The 22374-nt window shown below is 44.7% G+C and overlaps 1 protein-coding gene across 1 annotated transcript in view; it reads right to left on the bottom strand.

The window, feature by feature from the left end:
* GINM1 (glycoprotein integral membrane 1) overlaps nt 1-22374 on the bottom strand; it is a 92387-nt gene that overhangs the window by 57865 nt on the left and 12148 nt on the right. The window contains exon 3 of the mRNA XM_030198053.1: nt 12168-12264. Coding sequence (XP_030053913.1) covers nt 12168-12264 — 97 coding nt within the window. The remainder of the gene's footprint in view (nt 1-12167; nt 12265-22374) is intronic.

The raw sequence follows: 22374 nt of genomic DNA, 5'->3' as shown, positions 1-22374 counted from the left end.
ATTTACCACCAAAAGTGTAGCAGATAGGGGGGGATGGGCCTGGGTCCACCTGCCTGAAGTGCACTGCACCCACTAAAACTGCTCCAGGGACCTGTATACTGCTGTCATGGAACTGGGTATGACATTTGAGGCTGGCAAAAATTGTTTTTAAAGTTTTTTTTTTTTTAGGGTGGGAAGGGGTTGGTGACCACTGGGGGAGTAAGGGGAGGTCATCCCTGATACCCTCCGGTGGTCATTTGGTCAGTTTGGGCACCTTTTCACGGCTTGGTTGCAAGAAAAAAATGGACCAAGTAAAGTCGGCCAAGGGCTCATCAAGGACGCCCTTCTTTTTTCCATTATCGGCCGAGGACGCCCATCTCTTAATCATGCCCTAGTCCCACCTTCGCTACGGTGCCGACATGCCCCCGTGAACTTTGGTTGTCCCCGCAATGGGAAGCAGTTGAGGACACCCAAAATCGGCTTTCGATTATGCCGATTTGGGTGACCCCGAGAGATGGACGCCCATCTCCCAATTTGTGTCGGAAGATGGGCGCCCTTCTCTTTTGAAAATAAGCCTGATATTGTTTCAGGTTTGGCAAGACTGTTCTCCTAATTTCTGGTCTGTATGCTAATTTGGTTTGTGTCATTTTGGGTATACTAGAGCTATAACAGCTTACAGAAATTATTTGTAATGAAAAATAAGTTATTTTTCTTCTCCTATACTGGTGTAATATTTTCAATGATGCCTGTTTATATGCACCATGGCCGGTAAAAGGGGTGTGGCTACTGTAGGGGCGTAGCCACAGTGACCCCCTGGGTGGGTAGGGGGCGCCGACTAATAGGCTGCAGGAGAGCGTCAGAAACCCTAGCACTGGCCCTGTCACCCAGAATTAGTAGAAAGACTGAGCATATGCAGGGCGGAGTTTAGGCAAAAGGCAGGTGTATGATATTTTGATGCAACTTAGGGAAGCCTAGGCACAGCTCTGCCTGTGGTCTCCACTTTAAGGGTCACACAGAGCTCCTCTTATTGGCAAAGTCCTTGCATTTTTCTCTTCAAGACTGCGAAAACAGCAGTATGCAATGAGGCTGCATTTCATCCATAAAGGACACAAATCCCACAGCACTGCCCTGTTGCTGCTGCTCTTGCTCCTGTGAAAATATAATCTTCACAGATAGTTAATATTAGACAATAAGAGACAAGACCCCAGGGCAAGTGCAGAAAACTACTGCGGACTACAGTGCGCCCTTAACTAGCAGTTTTCCTGCTCATTAATAGCAGCTGTATGCTGAAAGGGCTTGTGCGCTGACGTGGTAGCATCAGCACACAGCATAGTAAAATATATCCCAAATAGCTGATTAAGCCACCACACAGCATACAGAACTGTGTGTTGATGTCTACTGTAGGAGCTCAATGCCAGAAATCTACTGCTAGGTCTGACGATGGCATAGAGACCCTGCAGTCAGCATTGACCCCATCTCCTTCCCTCTGCCCCACTCTGGCACCCTCCCAGCTTCCTGAAATTACCAGAACCTGTTCCATTCCACCCACTGCTGTGATATTAAAAAAGAAAAAAAATTCCCATGGCACCCCCCCCCCCCCCTGAAATGACCAGCCCCCTTCCTTCCACCCAAATTGGTTCCCTGGTGTCAAGTGGCACCCTCACTCCCCTGCCCATAATTTAACAAAAAAAAAGTCTCTGGTATCTAGTGGCATCTACCCCCTGATCCTTATCCAGGCCCCAACCTCCCCCCCCCCCCCCCAAAAAAAAAAAAAAAAAAACTTGGTAACTCTTGATGGAGCAAGAGAGAAGCACACTTGCTCTTGCCACAGGCACTGGTTTAAAACTTAGAGACAAGACTAAGTTACTTTGGGTTCATCATGTAGGGCAAAATATACCTTCAGAATTGTCTCTTTCTGGTGAACTTAAGTTAAAGGTGGACAACGCCTCTAAGATAATTGGTGTTTATTTGGACATGTCCTTATCTTTAAAGTTTCACATTGATGCAGTTATTAAATAAATGCTTTATAAATTACACTGTCTTAGAAAAATTTGCTCCCTTTTTAAAAGAAAACATTGTTTAGTTTTGGTTCAGGTGGTAATTTTGTTGAAACTAGACTACTGTGTCACGGTTGTGGCTGTGCCCCTATGTTCAGACCTACTGTTTCTCTGTATCTAGCTCTGTGACCTCTCCAGTCTGCCTTTTCCCTATTGTTGTTCCACCTGTATGCCAAGCCTCGCTTTGGTCTCCCTGCTTCTGCTTCATTTCCTACTTGTGACATCAGAAGCCTACTCCTTTACAAGGACCCAGGGAGCTTTCCTACAGGCCTTTGCAAGAGGTCTCTTAATCTTGTGTTGGTTTTGTTTCTGAGAATCTGGCTCCTGAAGGTCTGTTCTGTGTTTCTTTAAGTCTTGTGTTTCAATGCTTTGCTTTGTTTCTGTGTATTTGCTTTTGTACCTTGATCCTGAAAGCCTGGCTCTAGAGCCACACCCTGCCCTTGGTGTCTGTATCTGTTCGACTCTACCCTTGGCTCCTGCTTTTAGCCTAGCCCTGCTTTTGACTCTTGCTATAGTTAAGCTCTGTGTTTAGCCAAGCTCTGTTCCTGTTTTCCCTGTTCTGTTTCCTGTGTGTGTAGTTCTTGTCTGTTATTTCTGAGAGTCTGTAGAAGTCAGCATTGTCCCTAATTACCTCACTGCTATGCAGCTGGGTCTTCTGCTTCTCAATCTGCCTGGCCTTTTCCTTCCAGCTGTGGATGCTGGTAAGCACATTGCTTCTTTGTTTGTCTTCCCTTAGTCTGCTTAATCCTTTGCCTGCTATGTTTGCTTCCTGGCTCTTGAGCTGTTTCTGCCAAGTTCTGTTCCTGTTGTGTGTTTGAGCTAGTTCTGTCCCTGCTCTCTATCCTGAATCCTGAATGCTGTTCCAGCCAAGCCCGTTCCAGAATCCAGTTCCAGCCAAGCCCATTCCAGAATCCGGTTCCAGTCAAGCCTGTTTGAGAATCCTGAATTCGGTTCCAGCCAAGCCTGTTTGAGAACCTTGAATCCTGTTTGAGAATCCTGAATCCAGTTCCAGCCAAGCCTGTTTGAGAATCCTGTTCCTGCCTTGTGTATTGTCTTGCTTCTGTTATTCTGTTGACTAGCTCCTGCCCTGTCTTGCCTGTCTAGTTGTGCTTTGTTTTGTCTCTTTCTGTCTCGTCCTTTCCGGATCCAGTTCCTGCCTTGTCCTTGTCTTGCCCTTTTCTGGACCCAGTTTTAATCTACTGCCATGTGTTGCCTTGTCTAGCATTTCTGGGTCCCAATTTTAATCCAGTTCCAAGTCTTGCCTTGTCCTGTCTGGGTTCCAGTTCTGGCCCTTTGCCTTCTTTCTTTGCCTCGTCTGGATCCGGTTCTTGTTTTGTCCATTGTGTTTAGTTACCTTTGTCCTGCCTTGTTGAGTCTGTTAAGTTTATCTTAGTCCAGTCTGTTCTGATTCCTTGTGCCAGCCCAGGTGATTTGTCTGCCAAAGCTCCAGCTTTGGTCCAAGGGCTCACCATTCCTGACAGTTGTGACATACTGTAATGGTTTATACTGTTGGCTAGTCTAGTATCTAGATTACAGGTGATACACAATACTGCAACTAGGATGATTATGGGACAGAAGAGGTTGGATTATGTCACATCTACTTTTTTGGAATTTCATTGGCTGCCTATTAAGGCCCATGTTGGGTTTTTTTTTAATTAGTATGTTAGGTTCATAAGATGTTTAGAGGTACATGCCCAGAGTATGCATTTTCCTTATTTTCTTTTCCTTTATCTCCATCATAAGCTGTAGAGTCTTGTCTTATTTACTTCCTTTGTGAAAGTTATACATAAAAAGCTGTGTCACTCTTTTCCTTCTCAAGCAGTTTCAGCATGGTGTTGTCTACCTATGAAACTTAGGACAACTTCTTCATGTTTGTTATTTTGTAAGCGTTCAAAAGCATATCTGTTTCAATTTTTTTTAATTAGATTATAAATTTATGTTGTCCCTTTTTTTTTTACCTCCTCTATTCTGTTATTCAGTGAGACTGTATTTGGATCTTTATGTTATCTGCTTTTGAATCTGTATATGGGAGTTGGCGGAATATAAGTACCATTACCATCTTGGCAATGGAAGAGGCCACCATCAGATCCATCACTGGGAGACACCACAAGTTGACTATCAGGCTGAAGGCAAGCATCACACAAGACTCCATTCGCCAGGATCCAGCACTAGGGATATGCATTTGAGAACCCTGACAGCTTTCAAGCACTTGTTGAAGCAGCATTATGTCTGGCATATGGTTTGTCCTGACTGGACTGACAGCTGCCGCTTCAGATTAATTGTATTTGCAGTTCCAGTTTTTGTGAAGATTGTCTGTTATTACTAATGTTGTTTGTATTTATGATTATATGTGGTTTGCTTGTTCTCCACTCTGGATAAGGGCAGATTATAAATAATGAATCTAAATCCTCTCTTTGTTAGATTATTAGAAGATGAATTAATTCATTAGCTACCTTTTTTATGTTTTGACATTATCTATAGGTCCACACTGAAGTTGTACTAGCTATTTTTTCTGATGTTTTTGGCAATAATAAGCCACAATGAACTCAACAGGCTTAATATGGGATACAAGTGTCGTGGAGGAGCATTTTCGAAAGAAACATCTAAGTCAGAATTTGGACGTTTTACAAAGACGTCCAAATTCTGAAGCGGTGAGAAGGTCATTTTTGAAAAAGATGGACATCCATCTTTTGCGTTCAAAAATACCATGGATGTCCTTGGATTTGGACGTCTTTGATTTTCGGCCATTTTCGAAAGAAAAACATCCAAGTCTAAAACGTCCAAAGTCAAGCCATTTGGACATGGGAGAAGCCAACATTTTTAGTAGACTGGTCCCCCTGACCAGTGGCGTAGCTACGTGGGGCCTGAGGGGGCCCGGACCCCCGTAGATTTGGCCCTGGCCCCCTGCCGACGATCCCCTTGAACCCCCTCCCACCACCAACCCTCCCCCGCCGTCGCCGCCCGCCCCGCTGCTGCATCCGATACCTTGTTTGCTGGTCGGACCAGCCGAAGAGAGCCTTTTCAGCGCGGGAGTAGCACCTTCGTTCAAGGAACTTCCTGGTTATGATCAGCTGTTTCTGACGCCTTACGCGATGTAAGGCGTCAGAAACAGCTTCTCATAACCAGGAAGTTCCTTGAACGAAGGCGCTACTCCGGCGCTGAAAAGACTCTCTTCGGCTGGCCCGGCCAGCAAACAAGGTATCGGCTGCGGCGACAGCGGGGGAGGGTTGGTGGCAGGAGGGGGGTTCAAGGGGATCGTCGGCAGGGGGGTCCAATGCGGCGGCGGGGCGGGCAGCGACAGCGGGGGAGGGTTGGTGGCGGGAAGGAGTTTTCAAGGGGATCGTGGCAGCGGTGGCGGCTGGGGGGGGAGGCGGCTAAACAGTGCCCCCCACCTCTGGCTGTGGCCCCCGCTCCCAGCGAGGTCTGGCTACGCCCCTGCCCCTGACATGCCAGGACAGCAATCAGGCACCCTAGGGGGCAATGCAGTGGACTTCATAAAATGCTCCCAGGTACACAGCTCCCTTACCTTGTGTGCAAACCCCCCCCCCCCCCCCCCAAACCCACTACGCCCAACTGTATACCACTACCATAGCCCTTACAGGTGAAGGGGGCACCTATATGTGGGTACAGTGGGTTTCTCGAGGGTTTTGGAGGGCTCACAGTTTCCTGCACAAGTGTAACAGGTAGTGGGGGTATGGGCCTGGGTCCACCTGTCTGAAGTGCACTGTACCTACTACTAAACTACTCCAGGGACCTGCATGCTGCTGTCATGGACCTGAATATGACATCTGAGGCCAGCATAGAGGCTGGCAAGTAATGTTCTTCAACACTTTTTTGGGGGTGGGAGGGGGTTAGTGACCACTGGGGGAGTAAGGAGAGGTCATCCCTGATTCCCTCCAGTGATCATCTGGTCATTTGGGGCACCTTTTTGTGCCTTATTCATAACAAAAATAGGTCTAGCTCAAAACGACCAAGTTTTAGTGCTGGACGTTTTCACTTTGTTCAATTATGGTTCAAAGACGTTCAAGTCTTAGGAACGCCAAAGTCCCGCCTTGAACACGCCTCCAACACACCCCCTTGAGATTTGGACGTCCTTCCGACGGACTTCTGAGAAAGACGTCCATAATGCGGTTTTGATTATATTGATTTGGACGTTTCTGTGAGATGGACGTCCAAATGCCGATTTATGTCACTTTTTGGATGTCCATCTCTTTCGAAAATGAGCCCAACAGTAAAGTAAAATAAAGTAAATGGGACTCCATTAGTACAAAAGATTGCCAAACCCCTGCTACTGTGTGATGGGTGTGGCAAAGTAGCAATGAAAAACCACGTCAGGACACTCTGAACAAGATAGAAGTCTACTCTCAATTTCAACCATATCTCTGTTAAGCAGACTATATCAGGATCATCTATTAAATCAAACAGTAAATTGGTCTTCTGTTGTAAAGATCTACAATTAAGCAGCATTACCTTCAAGATGAAATTATCTGATAGGGCTGAAGGGTTTAGGGTCCGCAGCAGCAGTCAAACTAAAAAGCTCTCCTGGATGTTCGCAGGGTGTACAGTAAATCCCAGTCTGTTTCCGCAGACCACAGATATACTGAACCCCATAGGAATGGGGCAGGAAGGAAGAGAGCTTTCCAACCCCCTGAGTATCGCAAAACAAATGCAACCTGCTACATGTGAAAGTAGAGAAAATTGTACTTAAGTATTGTAACAAAGTAACTGTACTTCATTACTATCCAACCCCACCTGGAGGGGAGGAACAATCTGAATGAGATTGGTACCCAGACAAACATTCCATTTTGATTTAGAAAGAATGATAATAAAAATAAAACTAAGTGTAATGTGTTTAACCATTTGAAGTCACATTTAACAACTTTTAAGGATGGATTTTATAGTTTAACCACTACATCAACAGGAGGCAGTACACACAACAACTGGTAGCAAATTAGAACAGGACAGATCAGTTAAGTTCCTTAGTATATACTTTTTTTTTTCTGAGTTGGACTTTGGGAAGGTGCTTTATGTGGTTATCCCTAAGTGGACCATTTGTCAGCTGAAGCTGTTGATGAACATAGCCACTAGGCTGATCTGTGGACCAGGGGCGTAGCCAGACCTCGGCGGGGGGGGGGGGGGGGGGGGGGGGGGGGGGAGGGGGGGGTGTCCACAGACCAAAGTGGGGGGGGGGGGGGGACATTTTAGCCCGCCTCCCCCAGCCGCCACCAGGTACCTTTGCTGTGGGGGTCCCCAACCCCCGCCAGCCGAAGCCTTCTTCATTCAGCGCCAGTCTCCGGTGCCCTGCGTTCGCTGATCTGTGCTTTCTTGAGTCCTGACGTCCTGCACATTCCTTTAAGTGAAACTGAGCATGCTCAGTTTCACTTAACGGAACATGCAAGTGCGCCGCGTTTGCTGATCTGTGATTTGTTTCTTCCTCCTGATGTCCTGCACATTCCTTTGTTTCACTTAAAGGAACGTGCAGGATGTCAGAAGGAAGAAAGCACAGATCAGCGAACGCAGCGCGCCTGCACGTTCCTTTAAGTGAAACCGAGCATACTCAGTTTCACTTAAAGGAACATACAGGACGTCAGGACTCAAGAAAACATAGTTCAGCGAACACAGCGCGCCAGAGACCGGCACTGAAGACAACTTCGGCTGGCGGGGGTTGGGGACCCCCGCCAGCAAAACCAGGGGCCCAGACAAAATGGGGGGTGGGGCCAGGCCCCCGTAACCCCACCTAGCTACGCCCCTGCTGTGGACAAAGTGATCATGTTACAACCCTTTTGAAGTACCTTCAATAGATCCTGGTTGAATTTTGGTGCCCTTTTAAGATTTTGGTCTTGGACTTTTGGGATCAGTTTGGTATGTGCCCATATTTGTTGGTTTATTAGCCACATATCAGCCCTTACAAAAAACAGAGAAAATGAAGGCAGATAAAGATCATATGACCCTATCCAGTCTGCCCATCCATGCCATCTACTTTCCCTTCCTTTCCCTTAAAGATCCTATGTACTTGTCTCAAGCTTTCTTGAATTCAGATACAGTCTATGTCTCCACCACCTCCACCAGGAGGCCATTCCACGAATGTTATGATGGAATTTGGTGAAGTAGTATTGTCTCAGGTTACTTCCGAGCCTGTGTCCATTTACCTTCATCCTATACCCTCTCATTCAAGAGCTTCCTTTTAATTAAGGCTGCCTCCTATGCATTTATGCCACAGAGGTATTTAAATCTATCATACCTCCCCTCTCCCGCCTTTCTTCCAAAGTATACATGCATATCGAGGTACCACCTCGATATGCATTTACAAGAGGATGCAATGTGGGAGAACTGTTAAAAAAACATGGAGACAGACACCGTAATGAGGGGGGTCACACTAGGTGCACAGGATGCTTATCTGTCCATATACACTAGAAACTGGTTGTGGATACCCAATCAGGCAAAAGACAAAAATTTCTACTTGAAAAACAAAACGGATTGTGAATCCGATATGGTAGTTTATGCTGTTATTTGCCCTTGCGGGTTATGGTATATTGGCCAAACCATCAAAAAAGTCAAATTCCGGATGGCGCAACATCTAAGCAACATACGCCTATCCAGATTGGAAACACCATTAGTTGAACATTGGGTGACCTCCCGGCATGAGGTGTCTGATTTCAAATTTGTAGTGTTGGTTCAGTTTAAAGTAGAAGAGGGAGGAGATATTTTACAAAGGATGATGTGTATGGAACAAAGGTTCATATTTGAATGGCACACAGTATTTCTAACAGGATTGAATAAGGAAGTAGAATGGTCGGGGCTGCAGCTTGATTGACAGCATTAGGAAGGTGGAGCTAGTAACCTGGCTTTATAGAGATAGAGAGCGCATGCGCTGGCGTTTTTTTTATCAGCAGCGCCATTACTCTGGGATCCCGAGGTGGAACTAAACTTGTGGCAGCAGCCGGAGTACAATATAATTAAAATGCAGGTACTGAATTTAAGTATTGTTTAAGTATGGTAATAGAGTATGTTGTAGTGTTAAATCATAAGAAGTGGCTACTCCTATGGTATCTGTCTCATTGTTCCCGCAGTTAAACCCCTGATAATGCCTAGCGGTGAAATGCTTCAATGGCGTCGGGTTTAAAGAGCTGTAACAGTGGGTCTGTCGAACCCAGAATCAGTGAATTGGGATTGGCAAAGGAGTAAGCTTAGACATAACAGCTACAAGAAATAACAAACTTTGGACACGAGGAAGATACAGGACGGTTTTATATGGAAAATCACGAATCGGGACTTGGACTTGGAGACAGGATCTTTTTTGAATGGACGGACTGTGATAAGACAGCACAGGTGCCACATTTAAAGTTAAGTGGTGATACTTGAGAAGTTATAAAAAGACATCTGAATAGATATCAGCATAGACCGACTTCCTGTTAGTACTCATGTCTGTACAGCTTGTTCATATATTTTATATTTTTGGGTTTAGAAGTGTGTATGATTAGAATGAACGTGATAGGAAATGTGATATGATAGAACAAGAGGTGGAAAATAGGGTGATTACACATATTTAAGGTATTTATAATTACAGTTAAGATAATAAATAAAGATTATTTATATACATATAGTGGTTACGTAGTACATATATTACAAAGTATATATATTGAGATTTTTAAGTCTGTCCCCATAAAGTGTATGGGGACAGGACCCCTTGAAAAACTGAACTCAGCTGCATGGGGGTTACTGTGTGCACCTATACTGAAAGATATGAGGCTGCAGTTTTCCCATTTACGGGCTATTTCAGCTGTTGTGCCTAGCGCGTGAAATAATCTACCAGAGGGTGTCAGTCAGGAAGCAGATTATCTAAAGTTTTGTAAGCAGGTTAAGGCAATATATTGGGGTGTGGTAAACAGCATGGGTTTTGTTGGGTGGAAAAGTTATGTGTGGGTTATGTTTTAACTGGTTGCTCAGATGGTGTTTATGGAGGTTTTATGTTTGTGTGAGAACATAAAACATAAAAATAACCATACTGGGTCAGACCAATGGTCCATGTAGCCCAGTATCCTGCTTCCAACAGTGGCCAATCCAGGTCACAGGTACCTGGTAGAAACTCAATTAGTAGCAACATTCCATGCTACCAATCCCAGGGCAAACAGTGGCTTTCCCCATGTCCATCTCAATAACAGACTATGTATTTTTCCTCCAAGAACCTGTCCAACCCTTTTCTAAATCCAGATACGCTAACCGTTACCACATCCTCCGGCAATGAGTTCCAGAGCTTAACTACTCACTGAATGAAAAAAATATTTCCTCCTATTTCATGGAGTGTCCCCTGATCTTTGTACTTTCTGAAATAGTGAAGAAACGATTCACTTTTACCCATTCTACACCACTCGGGATTTTGTAGACATCAATCATATCCCCCCCTCAGTTGTCTGTTTTCCAAGTTGAACAGACCTAACAAATTTAGCCTTTCCTCATATGGGAGGAGTTCCATCCCCTTTATCATTTTGGTCGCTTTTCTTTGAACATTTTCCACTACATCTTTTTTGAGATATGGAGAGCAGAATTGAACACAATACTCAAGTGGTCGCATCATGGAGCAATACAGAGGTATTATAATATTCTTGCTCTTTTTGCATTCCTTTGCCAATACTTCCTAGCATCCTGTTTGCTTTTTTTTGGCTGCTGCTGCTGCTGCACACTGCACAGAAAGAGCACAGAACCAGAGAGAATAGAAAAGCTGACAGATTAAAAGTCTGCTGGGACTCTTGTTTGACTTCTGTGTGATTAAAGCTTTATGATCTGTTGCTAATCTCACTAGCAGCATTTTCAGTGAGCACAAATCACATTATTAGCATATATCCAATAAGTATTAACTACAGAATTACCATATCCAGTAAGTTTGATTATTGTCATATTACCCATGCATAACTTGTTACCTTAATGAGAATATATAAGTGATTGTATTTCCTACTTCTGTGGGCATGTTGGACGCAGACAGCATTTCTATGCAGCACTGTCTCTCTCCTCAAAGCAATTACTGATTGTATTTGTATTTGGTAAGTAGGGAAAATAAAGTAACTGATTGCTTTCACAAGACACAGCCTTTGTGTCTCTTGTCCTTACAAATTTTGGGTTGGTGGTACATACAGATTTGGGAAGGAGTGAAAAGAACCCTAAAAACAACATTTACACACGAGTGCAAGAGGAGAAATCTGAAAATTTCAATGAAAAGATTCATGCGAGCTGTAAGGGACAAACTTCAAACTCATCCACATTACTGCATAGAAATCCGGTACAATGTCAGTGGGTAAGAAGACGCGTGCCTGTGTAGTAAGCCGCTTCCAAAGGTTTCTGGAAGAACCCTGGGGAGTGCTTGCCATGCCAGGCTCTGTCAGATGATGTCACCTTTCAGTGTGGACACCGCACCCTGCTTGTCCTCATTGGGGAAGATGTGATACAGATATTCAAATACCTCTGTAGCATAAATGCACAGAAGGCGAGTCTCCTTCAACTGAAAGGAAGCTGTGGAATGAGGGGGCATAGGATGACGGTGTAAGGGGATAGATTCAGGAATAACAAGAGGAAATACTTCATGGAAAGGGTGGTGAATTTGTGGAATGACCTTCTGGTGGAGATGGCAGAGATGAAGACTGTATCTGAATTCAAGAAAGCTTGGGACAAGTACATTGGATCTCAAAGGGAGAGGAAGGGATAGCAGATAACATGGATGGGCAGAATGGATAGGCCATATGTTTGTCTGCCTTCATTTTTCTCTGTTTCTATTATTCTTTCCAAAACAAGAGAATATTTGGGTACCATTCCATTCAAACTGTCCCTCCTCTCTTTTCTTCAGATCACGCACTCACACGCAAACAAATACAACACATACACAGAGGGGTTGGAAAAAATATAAGCTGTGCTCTGCATTGTTTTCACATGTGCAATGCTATACAAAATGTATACTCTCCGCTTCAGCACACTGACAAGCTTCCACATGGGCAGCAGTAGTAATTGTCAGAAATGCATTTTTGGGCAGCTCTTGTCATTCATTATCTTTGGGTTCATTTATCTGTATCACTTTGTTCGCATTTGCATGCATGTGTTTTATAAGGTAGTGAAGGTATGTGGTACCCTGCCACAGACACTCACATATTATAGTGGGACATATGACTCGTGTAACACCATTCTTCACAGGGAAATCATTGACAAGGACCTGTCCGCTGAAAAATGAAATGTTGAAGATCACCTGCAAGAACAGAATGTAGGCATGAGATTAGTTGGATGATAAAACAATACTAAACATTCAGGAAAGCATGGGACAAGAACAGAAGATCCTTAACAACAAAGAAGGATTTGTAGAAATGATGGATTTTATGATGGACATCTTTTTTTTTTTTTTTTTTTTTTTTTTAACTAATGGGTAGCAGAGCTGAACTGCTGTACAACAGGATTCACCAGGACCTTCCCCACCTCTCTCCCACTGTTGCTGCTTCTCCAAACCAGCAGCGATAGCAGCAAAATAAGGTAATGCCATCGAAAGGCTGCATTCTGCATATAGGTGGCTTCCTGTCTTGCACCTTCTGATGTCACCGTCCTGTTCTGCTGCAGAGCCAGCCCCATGATGCCTTTACTTTGTTTTGCCACTGCTGTTGCTTGTCTGGAGAAGTACCAGCAGTGGCAGGGATGTCATGGGGTGGGGGGAGGACTGAGAAAGTGAGACACAGGGGAATAAGAGGAATTTGAATAGGAGAGCTGGGGTGAAAGAAAGAAATGGAAAGCTGTAGGTAGACACAGTAAAACGAGGGAAACTGAAGACTGGATAATTAAAAAAAAAGTTAAATCTGGACAGAGACACAGTAAAATAAATTGAAGAAAGCTAAAAGGAAAAGGAGGAGAGAGAAAAATGGACAGGAAACCCTGGCAAGAGAAGATGAGGAGAGCAGAAATTGGAGTCTAGAACGAACACAATTAAAAAAAATAAATGGCCTGACAACAAAAAGGTAGAAAAAAAGAATTCTGCGCCCGATATTAAGCCGGTGGCAATCAGCGTATTGCTTATCACTGCCTATATTAAACCCAGAAATTCAATGCTGGGCCATGTCTGGGCACCAGCACTGAATTTCTGGGTTTCTGGAGGTGGCTAATATATAGCTGGTTAAGTGTGATACTCATGGGTTACCGCACAAAGATAAGTCTGACTTTTATGTGGTCTTATTCATGTGATTAACCTAGCCGGTTAAGTGCCAAATATCAACACTTAACCAAACCAGTGCTGCCTCCACATCAGAACGCTTCCAAAATAGCTGGTTTTCAGTTTGGCTCTAACCAGTTAAGTACCGCTGAAAATTAGAGGTTAGCCTTGAACAGACGATTTAACCAACCAAGAGCCATTTCTGGTCGGTTAAATTGCTTTGAATATCGACCCCTTTATTTTTAGTTTAGGATATGTGGTAGCCGTATCAATAAATGTTAATAAATATAAATAGAAAATGGAAATAAGGTGATACCTTTATAGTGGACTAATTTTAATATATTTTTTACTAACTTTCAGAGTGGACAAATACATTAGTTTTCAAAGACTAAAAACTCCTTCCCCTCAGGTCATACCATAACAGCAGTATACTGTCCTGACCTGAGGAAGGAGATTCTGGCCTCTGAAAGCTAATTAAAAATGTATTTAGTCCAATAAAATGGCATTTTATTTTCCTTTTTTTTTTTGTATTTCTTAATTTGTAATGTAGTGATTGAATAGGTCAGTTTTTGAAATTTACTCAGGGGGACATTTATCACTGTTTCTCTTTCTCTGCTGTTGCACTGTATGCAGAGTGTGGCTTCTTGAGTGTTCAGCTTAATTTTTGTTGACATATTTCTAGTTTTAGTTTGTTGTTACTTATTCTATACTAGGTGAGGGTCTGTTCTGAATGTGTGAGAGACATGGTTGAGGATAAAAAGGTGGTCCAAGCAACAGAAGTCATTAGTCGTCTGCAAATATTTAAGTAGTGCATGCTGCACATCGAGAAAATGCAACACGCAAAAATCACCATCGTAATCCTGTGGTCAAAAAGAAGGTAGAAACAGGGGGCGATTGACATGAAAGGCCGAAATCACCTTTGGAAGGAAAGATGGCACTGGTTGCATAGAGACGCACGCCTCCGTGAAGCACAGAAACTGATCCCTGCAGAACAAGGCTTGAAACTCTGAAATGTGGTGAACCGAACAGACTGCCTCCAGAAAAAACATTTTCAAAGCAAGATTCTTCAAAGAAGCCTTCCTCAAAAGGCTCAAAGGGAGCTCCTTGCAGAGCCTTGAATACCAGATTCAGGTTCCACGCTGGACAAATCCGAAAGGGAGGCCGCAGAAGGCTGGCCCCCTTTAAAAACATCACCACATCCGGGTGCAAAGCCAAGGAAAAATTACTCAGTTGGCCCCTATAACGCTGTGACTTGCGCCTGGAGGGAGTTATAAGCCAACCCTTTAGAAAGCCCTTCCTGCAAAAAAAAGCTAGAATGGGCTGAACCAACACCGTAAAGGGATCAGCAGCCATCCCAGAACACCATGAATCAAAGAGCGCCCAGTCTCTCATGTAGGGCGTGGACAACAAACATTTCTTAGCCTGAAGCAGGGTTGAGATCACCGACGGTTGTGGCCGTGCCCTTATGTTCAGACTTACTGCTTCTCTGTATCTAGCTCTGTGACCTCTCCAATCTGCCTTTTTCCCTATTGTTCTTCCTGTAAGCCAAGCCTCACTTTGGTCTCCCTGCTTCATTTCCTGTTGTGTTCTTCCCGTTAGCCAAGCCTCGCTTTGGTGTCCCTGAAGCCAACCCTCATTTCCTACTTGTGACATCAGCAGCCTACTCCTTTAAAAGGACCCAGGGAGCTTTTCTACGTTGCCTTTGCAAGAGGTCTCTTAATCTTGTGTTGGCTTTGCTTCTGAGAATCTGGCTCCTGAAGGTCTGTTCTGTGTTTCTTGAGTCTTGTGTTTCAATGCTTTGCTTTGTTTCTGTGTGTTTGCTTTTGTACCTTGATCCTGAAAGCCTGGCTCTAGAGCCACACCCTGCCCTTGGTGTCTTTATCTGTTTGACTCTATCCTTGGCTGCTGCTTTTATTCTAGCCCTGCTTTTGACTCTTGCTATAGTTAAGCTCTGTGTTTAGCCAAGCTCTGTTCCCTGTATGTGTAGTTCTTGTTTATTAATTCTGAGAGTCTGTAGAAGCCAGCATTGTCTCTGATTACTTCACTGTTATGCACCTGTGTCTGCTGCCTCTCAGTCTGCTTGGCCTTTCCCTTTCCAGCTGTGGGTGCTGGAAAGCAATTGCTTCCTTGTTTGTTTGTCTTCCCTTTGCCTGCTATGTTGCTTCCTGGCTCATGAGCTCTGTTTCTGCCAAGTTCTGTTCCTGCTCTGTGTTTGAGCCAGGTTCTGCTCCTGCTCTATGTTTGAGTTAGTTCTGTACCTGTTTCAGCCAAGCCCCTTTCAGTATCCTGTTCCAGCCAAGCCAAGCCCGTTCCAGAATCCTGTTCCAGCCAAGCCCGTTTTAGTATCCTGTTCCAGTCAAGCCCATTCCAGAACCCTGCTCCAGCCAAGCCTGTTTGAGAATCCTGAAGCCTGTCCCTGCCTTGTTTATTGTCTTGCTTCTGTTATTCTTGTTGCCTAGCTCCTACCCTGTCTTGCCTGTGTAGTTGTGCTTTGTCTTGTCTCTTTCAGTCTAGTCCTGTCTGGATCCAGTCCTTGCCTTGTCCTGCCCTTTTCTGGACCCAGTTTTAATCTACTTCTGTGTTTTGCCTTGTCTTGCATTTCTGGGTCCCAGTACCAGTTTTAATCCAGTTCCGAGTCTTGCCTTGTTCTGTCTGGGTTCCATTTCTGGCCCTTTGCTTTCTTTCCCTTGCCTCGTCAGGATCTGGTTCTTGTGTTGTCCATTGTGTTTAGTTACCTCTGTCCTGCCTTGTTGAGTCTGTTAGTTTATCCTAGTCCAGTCTGTTCTGATTCCTGCCTGTGCCAGCCCCGGTGATTTGTCTGCCAAAGCTCCGGCTTTGGTCCAAGGGCTCACCATTCCTGACAGTTGTGACAGCACCAGGGGGATAAAGATGCCTCATCGCTCTGGAAGCCTGCAATCCAGCATCTGGAGAAGACCACTGGGCTGAGGTGAGCTCCTGAATCGCCTCATGCACTGGAAATGCCTTTAAGCAGTCACCTAGTGCTTGGCATCTTGGAATTTGGAATAGTCTGTAGATATATTATACGTCTGCAGTGCCTTTAATAAGTACATAAGTATTGCCATACTGGGACAGACCAAAGGTCCATCAAGCCCAGCATCCTGTTTCCAACAGTGGCCAATACAGGTCACAAGTACCTGGCAAGATCCCAAAATACATTTTATGCTGCTTAGTGAAAGGAAAATGACTAAAAAGGGAATTGTGAGACTGAAAGATGCTGTGAATCGCTATGTAGATAATGATAAAGAAAAAGCAAATTTGCTAAATAGATACTTTTGTTCTGTTTTCACTGAAGAAAATCCTGGAGAAGGACCGCGATTGACTGGCAAAAGTACATATGAGAAAGGAGTGGATATAGCACCGTTCACAGAAGAGAGTGTGTATGAACTAGGAAACCTAAAGGTGGACCAAAGCCATGGGACCGGACGGGATCCACCCCAGGATATTGAGGGAGCTCAGAGAGGTTCTGGTGGGTCCTCTTAAAGATTTGTTTAATAAATCCTTGGCGACGGGAGAGGTTCCATGGGATTGGAGAAAGGCGGATGTGGTCCATCTTCACAAAAGTGGTGATAGGGAAGAAGTTGGAAACTACAGGCCGGTAAGCCTCACTTCGATTACTGGAAAAGTAATGGAAGCGATGCTGAAGGAAAGGATAGTGAATTTCCTGGAAGCCAATAAGTTGCAAGATCCGAGACAACATGTTGATGGCTCTCTCATTCTCCCTGTCTCCTCAGCTCGAAACCTTGGGGTCATCTTTGACTCTTCTCTCTCCTTCTCTGCTCATATCCAGCAGACCGCCAAGACCTGTCGTTTCTTTCTTTACAACATCCGTAAAATCCGCCCCTTTCTTTCCGAGCACTCTACCAAAACCCTCATCCACACCCTTGTCACCTCTCGTTTAGACTACTGCAATCTGCTTCTTGCTGGCCTCCCACTTAGTCACCTCTCCCCTCTCCAGTCGGTTCAAAACTCTGCTGCCCGTCTCATCTTCCGCCAGGGTCGCTTTACTCATACTACCCCTCTCCTCAAGACCCTTCACTGGCTCCCTATCCGTTTTCGCATCCTGTTCAAACTTCTTCTACTAACCTATAAATGTATTCACTCTGCTGCTCCCCAGTATCTCTCCACACTCGTCCTTCCCTACACCCCTTCCCGTGCACTCCGCTCCATGGATAAATCCTTCTTATCTGTTCCCTTCTCCACCACTGCCAACTCCAGACTTCGCGCCTTCTGTCTCGCTGCACCCTACGCCTGGAATAAACTTCTGAGCCCCTACGTCTTGCCCCATCCTTGGCCACCTTTAAATCTAGACTGAAAGCCCACCTCTTTAACATTGCTTTTGACTCGTAACCACTTGTAACCACTCGCCTCCACCTACCCTCCTCTCTTCCTTCCCGTTCACATTAATTGATTTGATTTGCTTACTTTATTTATTTTTTGTCTATTAGATTGTAAGCTCTTTGAGCAGGGACTGTCTTTCTTCTATGTTTGTGCAGCGCTGCGTATGCCTTGTAGCGCTATAGAAATGCTAAATAGTAGTAGTAGTGGGTGACCGGAGAATTGAATAAGGGACGTGCTATAGACATAATCTACTTAGATTTCAGCAAAACTTTTGACATGGATCCCCACAGGAGGCTCTTAAATAAACTGGACAGGCTGAAGATAGGACCTGACGTGGTGAACTGGATTAGGAACTGGTTGATGGACAGACACCAGAGGGTGGTGGTAAATGGAATTTGCTCAGGTGAGGGAAAGGTGAGTAGTGGAGTGCCTCAGAGATCAGTGCTGGGGCCGATTCTGTTCAATATATTTGTGAGTGACATTACAAACGGTTAGAAGGTAAAGTCTGCCTTTTTGCGGACGATACTAAGATTTGTAACAGAGTGGAAAACATGAAAAAGGATCTGCAGAAGCTAGAAGAATGGTCTAAGGTTTGGCAATTAAAATTTAATGCGAAGAAATACAAAGTGATGCACTTACTACTACTACTACTACTATTTAGCATTTCTATAGCGCTACAAGGCGTACGCACTTAGGGAGTAGAAATCCACGGGAGACGTATGTGTTAGGCGGTGAGAGTCTGATATGTACGGACGGGGAGAGGGATCTTGGGGTGATAGTATCTGAGGATCTGAAGGCGACGAAACAGTGCGACAAGGCAGTGGCTGTAGCTAGAAGGTTGCTAGGCTGTATAGAGGTGTGACCAACAGAAGAAAGGAAGTGTTGATGCCCCTGTATAAGTCACTGGTGAGGCCCCACCTGGAGTATTGTGTTCAGTTTTGGAGGTCGTATCTTGCTAAGGATGTAAAAAGAATTGAAGCAGTGCAAAGAAAAGCTACGAGAATGGTATGGGATTTGCGTTACAAGACGTATGAGGAGAGACTTGCTGACCTGAACATGTATACCCTGGAGGAAAGGAGAAACAGGGGTGATATGATACAGACGTTCAAATATTTGAAAGGTATTAATCCACAAACGAACCTTTTCCGGAGATGGGAAGGCGGTAGAACTAGAGGACATGAAATGAGATTGAAGGGTGGGGCAGACTCAAGAAAAATGTCAGGAAGTACTTTTTCACAGAGAGAGTGGTGGATGCTTGGAATGCCCTCCCGCGGGAGGTGGTGGAGATGAAAAAGGTAACGGAATTCAAAAATGTGTGGGATAAACATAAAGGAATCCTGTTCAGAAGGAAGGGATCCTCAGAAGTTTAGCGGAGATTGGGTTGAGAGGCGGGGCTAGTGCTGGGCATACTTCTACGGTCTGTGCCATGAGGATGGCAGATACTAATCAAAAGGTAGAACATATGAGTTTATCTTGTTGGGCAGACTGGATGGACTGTGTAGGTCTTTCTCTACTGTCATCATCTACTATGTTACTATTCTAGAAATAAGAAGTGGATTTTCCTGAAGTCCATTTTAATAATGGTCTATGGACTTTTCCTTTAGGAAGCCATCCAAATCTTTTTTAAACCCCGCTAAGCTAACCGTTTTACTACATTCTCTGGCAACAAAATCCAGAGTTTAATTACACATTGCGTTAAGAAATATTTTCTTTGATTCGTTTTAAATTTACTACTTTCTAGCTTCATTGTGTGCCCCCTAGTCCTAGTATTTTTGGAAAGAGTAAACAAGCGATTCACGTCTACCTGTTCCACGCCACTCATTATTTTACAGACCTCTATCATATCTCCCCTCAGCCATCTTTTCTCCAAGCTGAAGAGCCCTAGCCACTTTAGACTTTCCTCATAGTGCAGTCATCCCATCCCCTTTATCATTTTCGTCTCCCTTCTTTGTACCTTTCCTAATTCCACTGTATCTTTTTTGAGATGCAGTGACCAGAAGTGAACACAATATTCGAGGTGTAGTCGCACCATGGAACGATACACAGGCATTATAACGTCCTCATTTTTGTTTTCCATTCCTTTCCTAATGATACCTAACATTCTATTTTCTTTCTTAGCGGCCGCCACCACTGAGCAGAGGGTTTCAAAGTATTATTAACGATGATGTCTAGATGCCTTTCCCAGTCGGTAACTCCTAATGTGGAACCTTGCATTACATAACTATAATTCGGGTTCCTCTTTCCCACGTGCATCCCTTTGCACTTGCTCACATTAAACGTCATCTGCCATGTGGAGGCGTATTTTCAAAGCACTTAGACTTACAAAGTAAGTTATAGAACTTTGTAAGTGTAAATGCTTTGAAAATGAGCTCCTTAGATGCCCAGTCTCACAAGGTCCTCTTGTAATTTTTCACAATCCTCTTCATTTGTAATAAAGGAAGGCAGTTCTTCCTTGTGGAAGATCCAGACTGACAAAGTTTTGTCCTGCTTGTCCGGGAGCAGCAACTCCTCTTCCAACTCCTCCGCCAAAAGCGCTGGACGTGACGAGGAAGAAAATGCCGCCTCCAAATGGGGGAGGGAGGGATCAAGTCCTCCTCCAGAGCTGGGTCCATATGCCTCAGTTTAGGGGAAGACTAACTCGGCAGAGGCGGAGGCGAAAAACCATGGTCAGAAGTATGGAACACCACAAGGGACACAGAAGAAGCCATGTCAGCCGGACTCTCAGCTTGCCTAAGCAAAAAAGCTTGATGAAGAAGCAAAGCAAGCTTCAAAGAAAAACCCTGCCCCAAGTCCATTGACGGCAATGCAGGCAACTGATTGAGGCCCTCCAGGGCCTGAGAGACGCTCTGCTGACTTGAAGGCAGTGAAAGCGTGGGTTGAATCAACTGAGGGAGAAACCATGGGAGCAGGCAGGATTGTATCCAAAACGCTGCCAGCACTGCAGCCGCATCAGGAGAGCTGTGCCACGGAGAGTTCGCCAATGAACTTCCCGTGTGGGAAAAGCCTCTGTCGTCCATGCGGCCCACATCCTCTCCCACCAAGAGCTCTGTACACTGCCCCTGAACAACTGCCCGATGCTGCTCGCTGCTTCTCAGTGGGAGTGGCGTTTGACCATTTCAGCCGCCATATTCTCACTGACTGACAATCTGCGAAGGAGAAAAACAGCCACTCAGAAGCTCCTCTTAATTCCAGCAACTGCCAACAAGGCAACTCGACCCTCCATCTCACTCAGCAGCAAAACCCCCAGTGAAAGGTCGGTGCTGCACAACGGGGCCTCCCTGCAAGGAGCACAACCAGCCCTTCACTCTTGCTGACTGACTAAAAGAAAACCCAGAGCCTGGTTTCTCACAATTCTCTTTTGCTTTTTTATTTTTTGGTATTATCTTTGAGGAAGGAGAAAAATCACCACAGAAAAGAGTAAAAGAGGGGCAAGCAGTGTTGAGGGGTGGAGGAGGGATCTGGCACCACCAGGTGTACCCCTCTAAAGCCGGCACTGCTTGGTCAGACACCCCCAGGCTCGACAGAGCTGGACAAACCAGAAATGGAGCACAACCACAGCAGAGACCAGGAGGATGACAGAGACTGTCTATTGCCTGCTGGAGGTAGAGATATACTGACTGATCAGGAGGAGTACCGCCCTATAAGACAGTTCAGATCTCTGTATCTCCACCTGCTGGTAGATGGGCACAACCCACACGTCTCTAGATTCATCTGATGCAGATGCTAAGGAATGTAGAATTGCTCTGTAGGTCCTGAGTGACCTTTGTAGTGTTTTGTATTACTTCACAGTATGGCTGGTACTGGATTTTAGATTTAGATCACACCTTTCTCAATAGTAGCTCAAGGCAAGTTACGTTCAGGTAGAGTATTTTCCTTATAATTTAAGTTTTCAACCTGTTCAACCTGAGACAGTGGAGGGTTAAGTGACTTATCCAAGATATCAAGAAGTGGCAGTAGGATTTGAATCCTGGCTTCCCTAGTTCTCAGCCTGCTACGCTAACCATTCGGAGGCTTGTACTGAGTCAGTAGAAATTTTGTGAAGAGTTAAGATTTCAAAATTTTGCAAAATGTAAGGTAGTCTGTTATCTCCTTATGTTTGAGGGTAGGGTGTTCCAGGATTGGGTTGCGAGGTAGGAGAACCTTGTGTTGTACAGAGATTTATATACTACCCCTTTACAGTTAGGGAAGTGGAGTAGAAGGTAGTTTTGAGAGTTTGTCAGGGCATTTCTGAGCGGAGGTTGATTAATGAGGTCATGTAGGTGGGGGATAGTCCCTGGAGGATTATGAAGATAAGCGTGAGGATCATGAAGCTTATTCTGGCTTTTATGGGTAGTCAATGAAGTGTTTGTAGTAGGGAGAGGCTTTTTCATAGCGGGGCGACCTGAAGATCATGCGGGCCGCTGTGTTTTGGATGGTTGTAATTTTTTCAGGCTCAGGTCTTTGCAATCTGTGTATAAACCGTTGCAATAGTTCAGAGGGATAACATCAGAGTTTGGAGTAGGAGATGAAAAGTTGAGATAGGGAAGAAGTTTCTGATTCTTCTCAGCTTCCAGAGTGTTTTGAAGACTTTCTTTGCGACTGAGGTTATTTGGTCGTCAAGTGCCAGGTTTTGGTCTAGAATGACTCCCAGGACTTTAAGATTGCTTTCTAGTGAGAAGCTTGTTTGGACAACAGTAAAGTCTGGTAGGGGATGGGGTGAAAGGAACTCGATATAACTAAGAATTTGATTTTCTCTCTGTTTAGCTTTAACCTGAAGGTGGAGGGCCAGGTCTCCATTGTGTCTAGGCCAGTTCAAATCCTGTCTGT

The sequence above is a fragment of the Microcaecilia unicolor genome, chromosome 3, assembly GCF_901765095.1.
Source record: "Microcaecilia unicolor chromosome 3, aMicUni1.1, whole genome shotgun sequence".
In the NCBI taxonomy this organism is placed as follows: domain Eukaryota; kingdom Metazoa; phylum Chordata; class Amphibia; order Gymnophiona; family Siphonopidae; genus Microcaecilia; species Microcaecilia unicolor.
This window is presented reverse-complemented; position numbering and strand designations above follow the sequence as displayed.